The following is a 12249-nucleotide window of genomic DNA, read 5'->3' as shown; positions in this document are numbered from 1 at the left end:
GGAATTAGAAGACATTTTTGCCCAATACCTACTGACAATTCTTTGTTCAGCTGCATTGCATGCGCTACAATTTTGCAAGCATTTGATTTTAAGGGACAAAAAGCATCCGAAGTATTGATATTAAATGTTTTTAATCCTGACAAAGTTAATTTTGAATGGAAGTGCTATATGCAAAATACTTAAGGGAAACATGTTTTGACTTAGGCATTGAATTTTTGGTTATGTTTGTTGTTGCTAGTGTTCACAATAGTTTAAAAGGGTCAGTGTGGACTTGTTGAGCCAAAAGGTCTGTTTCCACACTGCAGGGAATCTAAACTAATCTAAAAAAAGAAGTCCACAACTACACTCTGAAGAATAACCCATCCAGACCCATCCCCCGACCCTACATTTACCCCTGACTAATGCACCTAACACTATGGGCAATTTAGCATGGACAATTCACCTAGCCTGCACAGCTTTGGACTGTGGGGGGGAAACTGGAGCACCCGGAGGAAACCCACACAGACATGGGGAGAATGTGCAAACTCCACACAGACAGTCATCTGAGGCGGGAATCGAACCTGTGACCCTGGTGCTGTGAGGCAGCAGTGCTAAGCACTGAGCCACCCTGGTGTGAGATTTTAGGTATGATACGGGATTTTAACTTTCCAAACATAGACTGGGACTGCCATAGTGTTAAGGGTTTAGATGGAGAGCAATTTGTTAAGTGTGTACAAGAAAATCTTCTGATTCAGTATATGGATGTACCTACTAGACAAGGTGCAAACCTCGACCTCCTCTTGGGAAATAAGACTGAGGTGTCAGTGGGGGAGCACTTTGGGGTCAGCAACCATAATTCTCTTAATTTTAAAATAGTGATGGAAAAGGAAAGACTGGATCTAAAAGTTAAAGTACTAAATTGCAGGAAAGCCAATTTTGACGGCATTAGGCAAGAGCTTTAAAAAGTTGATTGGGGGCAGATGTTCGCAGGTAAAGTGATGGCTGGAAATGGGAAGCCTTCAAAAATGAGATAATGAGAGTCCAGAAACAGTATCTTGCTGTTAGGGTGAAAGGCAAGGCTGGTAGGTATAGGGAATGCTGGATGACTAGAGAAATTGAGGTTTCGGTCAAGTAAAAAAAAGGAATCATGTGTCATGTATAGACAGCAGAGATTGAATGAATCCTGAGAAGAGTATAAAGGCAGTAGGAGTACATTTAAGAGCGAAATCAGGTGGGTAAAAAGTGGACATGAGATCGCTTTGGCAAATAGGGTTAAGGAGAATCCAAAGGGATTTTACATTAAGGAGAAAAGGGTAACTAGAGAGAGAATAGGGCCCCTCAAAGGGCAGCCTATATGTGGAGCCGCAGGAGATGGGGGAGATACTAAATGAGTATTTTACATCAGTGCTTATTGTGGAGAAGGACATGGAAGATGTAGAATGTAGGGAAATAGATGGTGTCATCTTGAAAAACGTCCATTTTTACAGAGGAGAAAGTGCTGGATATCTAAAAACACATTAAGGTGGATGAATCCCCAGGAACTGATCAGGTGTACCCTAGAATTCTGTGGGAAGTTAGGGAAGTGATCTCTGGGCCCCTTGCTGAGATATTTGTATCATCAATAGTCACAGGTGAGGTGCCAGTAGACTGGAGGTTGGCTAACATGGTGCCAAGAAAGGTGGTGAGGAAAAGCTCGGGAACTATGGACCGGTGAGCCTGACATCGGTGGTGGGCAAATTGTTTGAGGGAATCCTGAGGGATAGGATTGACATGCATTTGGAAAGGGAAAAACCGATTAGGGATAGTCAACATAACTTTGTGCATAGGAGATTATTTCTCACCAATTTGATTGAGTTTTTTGAAGTAATGAAGAGGATTGATGAGGGAAAAGCAGTAGACATGATCTACAGACAAGGTTCCTCATGGTAGACTGGTTAGCAAGGTTAAATCACATGGAATACGGGAGAACTAGCTATTTGGATAAAAAACTGGCTCGAAGGTACAAGACAGAGGGTGGAGGGTCCTTTTTCAGACTGGAGGGCTATGGCCTGTGGTATGCCACAAGGATTGATGCTGGGTCCACTGCTTTCGTCATTTATATAAATGATTTGAAAGTGAATACAGGAGGTATAATTAGTAAGTTTGAGGATCACACCAAAAGCAGAGGTGTAGTGGATAGCAAAGAAAGTAACCTCAGAGTAGAACTGGATCTTGATCAGATGGGCCAATGCGCTGAGGAATGGCAGATGGAGTTTAATTTAGATAAATGTGAGGTGCTGCATTTCAGAAATGCAAATCAGGGCAGATTTATAAACTGAATGGTAAGATCCTAGGGAGAGGGTGAACAAAGAGACCTTGAAGTGCACGTTCATAGTTCCTTGATAGTGGAGTTGCAGGTGGATAGGATAGTGAAGGTGTTTGGTATGCTTTCCTTTACTGGTCAGAGCATTGAGTATAGGAGTTGGGGGGTCAGGTTGCGGCTGTACAGGACATTGGTTTGGCCACTTTTGGAATACTGCATTCAATTCTGGTCTCTCTGCTATAGGAAGAATGTTGTGAAACTTGAACGAGTTCAGAAAGGTTTCACAAGGATGTTGCCAGGTATGGAGGGTTTGAGCTATAGGGAGACGCTGAAGAGGCTGGGGCTGTTTTTTCTGAAGCACCAGAGGTTGAGGGGTGATCTTATAGAGGTTTATGAAATCATGAGGGGCATGGATAGGGTAAATAGACAAGGTCTTTTCCCTGGGGTGAGGGAGTCCAGAACTAGAGGGCATAGGTTTAAGGTGAGAGAAGAAAGATTTAAAAGGACCTTTTCACATAGAGGATGGTGCACGTCTAGAATGAGCTGCCAGAGGAAGTGATGGAGGTTAGTACAATTATAACATAGGAGGGGTTGACAGGGATATGGGCCAAGTGCTGGCAAATAGGACATCTGGACATCTCGTCGGCGTGGACTAGTTGGACTGAAAGGTCTGTTTTCATGCTGTACATCTCTATGACTCTATGTTAGAAAAGAGTAGAGCTGTGAACCCTCCTCATTCAGTTATAACAACAGTCAGTAATTTTTTTTGCTGAATCTAGACTAAAATGTCAACACTTTAAATTAAATCTCACCAAACACCTATATTAAATATTGTAATTACTGATGGAAATCATTGACAGTATTTCTTGGCTTTAGATTCATAATTTTTAATCTATATATTACAAAATGGCATTCTGCCTAAATAAACTCTCAAAATCTGAATAGCATTCAAATTTCTTTGTGAGAAATGTTGATGATTTATCACAGGTCACAGGTTAAGAGGACTTCTATCCCCATAAGTCTGCATAACAGTGAGTGCCATGTCTTATCTCAACTAGCCAGATGCCAAAAGGAAATAAGCATATTTTCTATGAAGGACCACCTGATGAAGAGGCAACACCTCAAAAGTTAGTGCTTCCAAATAAACCTGTTGGGCTATAACCTGGTGTTGTGTGATTTTTAACTTCTATGAGGGAGGTTAATAAATGCAAAATGTTATAATGCATTTTCAAAAACAATGTTTTTATAGAGGTAAATTGGAGCATGATCATGAGAAAGGAGGAAGAAAACTTTCAACATAGCAAAGAGATAAATGAGGCTTCAAAAGTGAGTTTACAAAAACGTAGGCATATTACTTGATCTAAATGATTAAAAAATTATTTGGGGAGAGCTGCAGATAAATTATGATTCTATCAATTTTAAATGGAAAGATATAACAAGTAACAGGTAACCTTTTCACAACTTCCAAAAAGATGTTAGATTTAGCATGATATCAGATGACATGTGATGGAATGCATTGAGAATTGTTTGCCTGGTCTTAATCAGTGCAGTCATTTTCTGTTTGGCTGCAAGTATACTATTGGAGTGTTTGAGAATTGTTGAAAGAATAAATTGGTATCCAAATGACAAGGAAGCAGAATGTTTTTCACTCAGTGCTTTCTTTACTGTATTAACGTTCACTCTGGCTCACAGTCCATTTCCTTTCCCTGATCCATCCAACTTATGATTAAATGTCACAAATGCAAACTGGAAAAATTGCAGATTCAATTATTTTTTACTCCATTCTGGTAAGTACATTTCATGGATAATCATCACAATCACTCAATCTTATTGAGATTAAAATAACAGATTGATTCAGTGTGTTGAGCTTACACATAGCAAATCTGTGTTTCTGCAGTGAAGCCCGAGAGATTAAATTATTGACCATAACTAGAAAAACAAAATCCAGAAGTTACAGCAAACTACATATTTGGAAGCTGTTGAAGGGACATAAATTGAAGGAAAACATCTTTGTTACTGAGCAATGATAAGCATCTGTTATTCATCATTACGACTGGAGTGTTGATGTGAGGTGTGATTTGAGGTTTGACTCTGTTCTTGAGCCAAATATTTATAAAAATGGAGTATGTTTACAGCCCCGTAGAAACCTGCACCAGCTGTGTTTCTATGTTTCCAAAGGTAGTTAAAGTCTTAGGGATAATTACAGAAGATCATGCATTAGTAGAAAGTGATACAGAACATTGGAACACCTATATAGACAACTGTAGTTTGGCAAAATATGAAGCTATACACTTCTTAATGATTAGGTGAGAAACAACACTGGCATTGGCCTACAAACAGAACATTAATGTTCACGAAATGCTACATAGAATTTATAGTGCAGAAACACTTCCAACTGGCCTCTGCCAGTTTTATACTTCACATGAGCTTCTTCCCATTCTAATTCACATAACACCATCAGCATATACTGTTTCTCTTTCATGTATTTATGCAGGATCATTTTAAATGCACAAATAATGTTTTGCCACAACCACACAACATGATCACAAGCTCTCATTCTAACCACACACTAGTTAGTTTCTCTTGAATTCCTTATTGGATATATTAGTAACTGCCCTGACTTAAATCTGAATTGTGCACTGATATTCATTTCCAACTGTTACAAACTGTATAAAATTTCAACGAGACCACGAATTTTCCTGACTGACTTCAACTCTGAACAAAAGCAATTCACACCAACTTTCTTCCAATAGCAGTAAAAAATACTCTACTGTAATACAATTTTAACAAGAGCAGTGAAAAAAAAGAATTTTTAAATTTATGCAACTTAAACTATACCCTTCAAAACCCCAAACATACACACAATCCAAATTAAGATGCACAAAAGACAAACAGTTTAACATCTATTATTGGCGTAAAAAAAAAAGATAGGGTAAACAAAATTCTAATGATCAAAAGTTCAAACTACAGGGTCGAAAGTTAATTTTTCTCCCAGTTCTTTTGATTTTTGCAATGTCTATGCTGTGATGGTCATTCTTCAATTTGCTGGTTTATTGGGTTTTTCCAGATGTTCCTTTCCGTGCTTTTGCTCTTGATATTTAAAGCTTTTTGATATACTGCAGCTCAACCAATCAGACAGCTGCTGTTGGGAAAAATTTTCTTAACTTGACAGAACCTTCAGGCTGCTCAGTCTCAAACCCTCCCTCTTACTGCTTCGAAAAAGCAACATCATCCTGCATAGCTCAACAATGTACAAACATTGATTCTCAAGGTGCAAAACTTGCTGCCATTCCAGTTACAGCAGTCCAATTTCCAATTCAGTTTATAATCGCCAAAAAAATGAAAAACATGTGGCTTCTTACTGTAACCATCCTGTATTTATGACACCTAGCTTTTGACAAGTTGAAAGTATCTTTCCAATATGTAATTAGTCTAGATTTTGAAAACTAATAAAGGCATATCACAGTTGTAAGAATCATAAAGATTTGAAGTCATGGTTGAATTTGAAGTCCCCAAAAACAGGTGGACAAGCAAAGAGGTATCATTGGGTTGAAAATGTGTTGCTGGAAAAGCACAGCAGGTCAGGCAGCATCCAGAGAACAGGAGAATCGACGTTTCGGGCATAAGCCCTTCTTCATTCCTGAAGAAGGGCTTATGCCCGAAACGTCGATTCTCCTGTTCCCTGGATGCTGCCTGACCTGCTGTGCTTTTCCAGCAACACATTTTCAGCTCTGATCTCCAGCATCTGCAGACCTCACTTTCTCCTCCGGTAACATTGGGTGGAAGAGCAGCAGTACCATTTTCATGACTTACTTGCCATTGCTGGTTTTATTATCAATCATACAATAAAGATTAATTAAAACAATAATGTTACTCTTAACTAGAATAAAGATCATATACATACGATGAAAATTGGGAGACCCTATTTACACACATCAGATCTCTACCACTATTGCTATTACCTGAGCACAGCTATGGGTCTACTGCATCACATCCTCCTTCTGTGCCTGCAGTTAGGATACATTCCCTTAAAAGTATATGCACATCATCTTATCACACACACCTTTTTTGTTTTTAAACCAGAAGTTTACCCTTAAAGAATAAAACTATTAACATTATAGTAAGTAAAGTGATATTGCCCCAGATTTTCTATTCTCCAGATGGGTAGAGACAGGACATAGCGCCACCCAAGATGTGCTTCAGGATCCTGCAGATGTCCTGATGTATTGATTCTAAAGAAATTTCCTGGGCGATCCGAACTTCCGATGTGCATTTCTCCAGTTCCAATTAAAACCCCGATGAAGATGAGTAAGTAACTTTTTTTTGTCTTAACAGCATCAAAAAAGGGGTTCCGAAGCTGACCAGAAGCTTTGTGCCACTGTCTCTGAACATGCCCTGATAGAAATGAATACATTTACCAATATCTAAAATGTACAATTGTTTTGCTGGGTTCAAGTCCCACCTGCTTCAGAGATGTGTATTAACATCTCTGAAAGGTTAATTAGAAAAAATATCTATCCAACTAGACTTGATTACGCTAATCTTGTTTGGAGGCTGCTGTATGGTTTTTGAATGTTAGATTGGGGCTTTGCATTTGTGTTTCATCTTCAGCCATGATGTGATTTGAATAGAAAGATTCGGTGTTTCAGGTTGTGGTATTGGTCCACTTGCCATTTGTTTCATTGCTCTGCCTTGCCATTTTTGTCCATATTAAATATTTTCACTGATGTTCAGGTTAGGTAATTCAACTTGTATGCATTTTGTATTCTAGGAACATCGATGAATGAGGATTTGGAAGAGTTTTCCACATGAGGCTGCTGAATAGCAATTCTGAATTGGTTACACAACATAATGAAGTACGCAAGATCAGAAAAGGTATCTCCAACTGTTCGAAATGGACTATCAATTGATGACCTGTATTGCTAAATTGGGTGATCTTCTCTAATGCAAGCATGGGGATTCTACATGTGTTCACAGTGATACTCACCTTTATGTAGACATCACTGTGATTGGCAATCAAGGGCAGGTCCCTTCACAGCTTGTATGCCTGGACTTGCAGTTTCCACAACATAAGTTGTTGTAGTGACATCTGAGTGTCATAGATCCCAGGGATGGAATCTCAAAACCATATATGTGTTGAGCTTGACAGTGATTGGTTTAATTATCACTTGTCATTTTATCTGAGTAAAAACGTTTCAGTGTGCTAAGTGAAACGATGTTTGTGCCTGTACTGTATCCAATTTTGCAGACAATTTTTGCTTTCCTTATATCCATGGATTTTAAGCTGGATGGTGTCAAAAACATCTGTTGCATCCACTAGGCTAGTACATTCTTTCATGGTCACCATAGTGAATGTCTGCTCATGTTGTGCATCGATGTTTTAGTTATCCTCATCATCTGAATGTGTAGTTTGGCTACATATTTCATGGATCCTATTTTGACAATGCCTATTGCACATCCTTGGTTGAGTGGATTGCTGCACCTATTTGCCCTCCAGCTGCAGCTTAACATGACATAAGCCACTTGTTTTGGCCTTTATTTTCTGTACTGATACTTCCAATGTCTTTTGGTGCTCAATGCATTTCATACATCATTAAAAGGTGAACAATCACGGAGGCCACACTGCTCACTAGATTTGTCTATATTGCTAAAGTGGATAAACTCCACATATCTGTGGACTCTGTCTATTCAGTAGCATTGCTTCATACTTACATTTGCTTTGCAGTAGTGTTTCCACACTGTTACATTTGGGTTGGTCAGAGAGATTTTCTGGAACGCTTCTGCTGGGGTGGATGCAATCAAGAGCTCTATTATTAGATCAGATTCCCTACAGTGTGCAAACAGGCCCTTTGGCCCAACAGGTCCACACCGACCCTTCAAAGAGTAATCCACCCAGACCTATTTCCCTCTGACTAATGCACCTAACACTATGGGCAATTTAGCATGGCCAATTCACGTGACCTGCACGTTTTTGGACTGGGAGGAAACTGGAACACCTAGAGGAAACCCACACAGACATGGGAGAATGTGCAAACTCCACACAGACAGTTGCCCGAGGCTAGAATCAAACCCAGGACCCTGGCGCTGTGAGGCAGCAATGCTAACCACTGAGCCACTGTGCCACCACAATTATTCTATTGCCTAGTTCTCAGTTGTTACCTAAATGATATGCATTTCAGACAGCTTATTCTGAAGTTAAACCTCTCATGTAATTGATTTTCAAGTGACCAAATTTTATCTGGATTTTGAAGGTCATTGTTCAACAGAACTGAAGTCTGTGGAGGCCTTCATTGCCTATGGAAAGTTTAATTTTAAAGGCTTATTCTTCTAGTCAATAAATACTGAGTTTTAGGGTTGCTGATTAAATGCAATGATATTGCTGTTGAGTCAATTCAGTCTTTCATAAAACTAACTGAAGCTTCATGCAAAAAACACAGTCATTTCTGGTATGAAAATGGATTGCAAACTTCATAGTTATCATTAACCAGAAAAAAATGCACACTTTTTGCTGCCTTCTTTAAGCTGTTATAAGCTTTTCTCAATGAGCTCTTCTTTCCTAGTGTCCAATGTTTTATTCACTATTGACCTCCTGAAGGTTGGTCAGCAACAGTAATTGACTATTCTATCGGTTGCATTCTGCTTAAACCTATACTCCCTGGAATCAGCAACGAATGTCTGTTCCTGCACAAACTTCACAATCAAAAGATTTATGAATTTTAGCAATCCTACAACTCTGAATTCCAGTTGACTGGAGTGAGATTTGAGTCCCAGAATGGAGGTACAGTGTGCATGATTCCTACAGTTTTGCAGAATCAGTTATACACAATGAGTTAGTACTAGATCATCGTTTCAATTCCACACCAATGCTGCAGCATTTAAAATGCTTTTTAAAGGTAAATTTAGATTAGATTAGATCCCTAGAGTGTGGAAACAGGACCTTCGACCCAACAAGTCCACACCGCCCCTCCGAAGAGTAACCCACCCAGATCTATCTCCCTCTGACTAATGCACCTAACACTACGGGCAATTTAGCATGGCTAATTCACATGACCTGCACATCTTTGGACTGGGAGGAAACCAGAACACCCAGAGGGAACCCACACAGACACGGCAGAATGTGCAAACTCCACACAGACAGTCACCCAAGTCTTGAATCGAACCTGGGTCCCTGGTGCTGTGATGCAGCAGTGCTAATCACTGAGCCACTGTGCCACCCTTGTATATCCCCTCACAACCAGTCAAGTCCGAGTGGCTAGTCTTGTTGACTACAGCAAGAAAGGGGATCTGACGGGGTAGAATCCTTCTTGTTCAGGCCAGTGAAGGCTCATCCGCAAACAAAAACACCCCACCCAACTGCCTGGGGAGTCCAGTACCTTTCCCCAGGGCCTGCCAGGCTACCCTCAGCAAACTTCTGCCTTACTCTCATATCTGGCTCCATGGCTGTTCAGATTTGTCGATTGCATCCTGTAGAAATCAATGGACCTGGAGACATCAGTGGGACTCGAGAGCTGTCAGTCATTTGGTCGACAACCCTTGGAGCAAGGACATGTTTCTTGATTAAGGGGAATGGTGTAGGATGGCTCAGAACTATCTGGTCTAGAGAGGTGCACTTGGCCCAACTTTTAAGCCAGGGTTAGGTCATTGCCTCTGCATAAACTCAAAATACTATAAAGTATAAGACGTTTTTATTTGCAGGCACTTGAATGGTACTTACCTATGGAAGACATATCAGGCTTGAAAATTAGAGGGAGGCATTCATTGGGCACATTCCAACATCTAACCCAGAATATCCGACCTACAGAATTTTGAGCCCAAGCTAATCTTAAAAAAATGAGGATGCTGCATAAGATTTAAGTTATTCATTCAGTTGCTTATTTGAACCACAGGCGATGCTCATAATTACAATAAATGAAGTAAATGCATAACTTGTGCATAATCATTCTACTTGAACTTCTTTATAAAGTTTACTTTATAAACAGCTTTTCCACAGTTAGAAGTTGAACTCGTATGCTGTTTGTGTAGTTGGGAATTTCAAGTGAAAGAGATTTAATGTGGTTTATTGTCAACCTTCAGCTTCCACTGAACAGACAACAGCAGTATCTTTGACATGGATGGGGAGGCGATGGCTCAGTGACATTATTGCTGGACTGTTAATCCAGAGACCCCTGGATCCTGGGGACCCAGGTTCGAAACCCACCATGGCGGAGGTTGGAATTTGAATTCAATAATAAAAAGAAACTGTTAAAAAAGCATTAAGTGTCTAAGGATGACCATGAATCCATTGCCAATTATAGGAAAAACCCATCCGATTCAGTAATGTCCTTTAGGAAAAGGAGCTGCCATCTCACCTGGTCTGAACTACATGGAACTCCAGATCCACATCAATGTGGTTGTCTCTTAACTGGATGGACGACCCGATTTCCAGTCTACATCCTGCATGCATTCACATGTAAGACTTATCTTCAAGCTTAAATCTCTGAGTCCTCATAGGAGCCTAATGTTCCTCTTCCTCTATTCCCTTTTGTAATCCACACACCCACTTCCTTGCCTCATCATTGGTAACTATTAATTCAAACATCTATTACCTATACTTTTAATTTTTTCCTTAAATCAGTGACACCCCCTCATCCTATAAATGAATATAATTTTTTAAAAAATCCATGTCCTCTAACACCTAGAAGGGCAAAAACAGCAAACTCATTGAACAAGATCACCTTCAAGTTCCCCTACAAGTGACACACTGCTGACTTTGAACTATACTGCTGTTCTTTCATTGTTGTTAAGTAAACGTCCTGAATTGGAAATATATCACCATTCGTTTGCTGTTGCTAGAATAAAATCCTGGAATTCCCTCCCCAAGGGCATTGTTGGCCTACCTACAGCAAATGGATTGCAGCAGTTCAAGAAGGCAGCTCACACCACCTTCTCAAGGGCAAGTAGGGATGAGCAATAATGCTGGCCAGCCGGCCACTTCCCCACAAAGTGAATTTAAAAAATGAAATTGAGGAACCAGTTAATGTAGTAGTCTATTTGGATTTTCAGAATGCATTCAATAAGGTGCCACAGAAAGTGTACTATGGGTGTACATCTATCCCACAGCTCAGGAAAGTGCCCACTACCACTTTCTTAAGGGCAGTTTAAGTATAGATTGGTAAGAAGTACTAGGCTTTTCAGTGATGCTGATATTGCATGAAAGAAGTATTATAAAATAAGAAAATTGCAGGAGCACTATATCTTCATGGCAGTATGTTGTTGCCTATGAAGCAGAGCATTTTTTAACCAAGGTATCAATGCAAGCGTTAGAAAGTCGATAGTAATTGAAAATACAATATGCCTCTGCACAAATATATGAATTTAGTAACATTACCTCTAATAATGAATCAAGCACCAGAGGAGGGCATGTCATAAAAAGTGTCACAAAACTATCAGCAATTCTGCTAAACAGGTGATCTTGATCTTCTTGGGAAGGCTTGTAATGATCAAAATAAAATAAATTTGTTAAAATCACAACTTCATTCATGACTTCCATTCTATATACTGAATACAGCCGAACTATAGATTAAAAGGCAGCAGACAATGACAAAATAATACTGTGATGAGAAATACCAAAATTATTCCAAACATTAAAAAAGACAAAAATATATAAATTATAGAAAGCAAGTCTTTGAAAAGTTACAAACAAATGAATACGCAAAAGGATTATACAATTTAAAAAGGCAAGCAAATACAGATTTATATATATATATCATACAAGTCAAGCAAAATACTGAATATAAAATTTCTGAAAAGCAGCTCTTTGACAGCTTACTTTTTTCCAACCTACATCCTGCACACGCTCACATGTAAAACTCTTATCTTCAAGTTTAAATCTCTATGAGTCCTCATGGGAGCTTAATGCTCTTCTTCCTCTAATCCCTTTTGTAATCCACACACCCACTGCATTTGCCTCATCATTGATAACTGTTATT

The 12249-nt window shown here is 39.4% G+C and overlaps 1 protein-coding gene across 1 annotated transcript in view; it reads right to left on the bottom strand.

Moving 5' to 3' along the window:
• Positions 1-12249, bottom strand: part of LOC122540996 (protein FAM227B-like) — a 298901-nt gene that overhangs the window by 257306 nt on the left and 29346 nt on the right. Inside the window, exon 8 of the mRNA XM_043677409.2 lies at positions 11649-11750. Within this exon, the coding sequence (XP_043533344.2) occupies positions 11649-11750 (102 nt within the window). The remainder of the gene's footprint in view (positions 1-11648; positions 11751-12249) is intronic.

The sequence above is a fragment of the Chiloscyllium plagiosum genome, unplaced genomic scaffold, assembly GCF_037043375.1.
Source record: "Chiloscyllium plagiosum isolate Xiang-an unplaced genomic scaffold, Cpla_swu_hap1 HiC_scaffold_39, whole genome shotgun sequence".
NCBI classification, from domain to species: domain Eukaryota; kingdom Metazoa; phylum Chordata; class Chondrichthyes; order Orectolobiformes; family Hemiscylliidae; genus Chiloscyllium; species Chiloscyllium plagiosum.
Note: the sequence above shows the minus strand (reverse complement) of the source record. Positions and strands in the feature narration are given on the sequence as shown.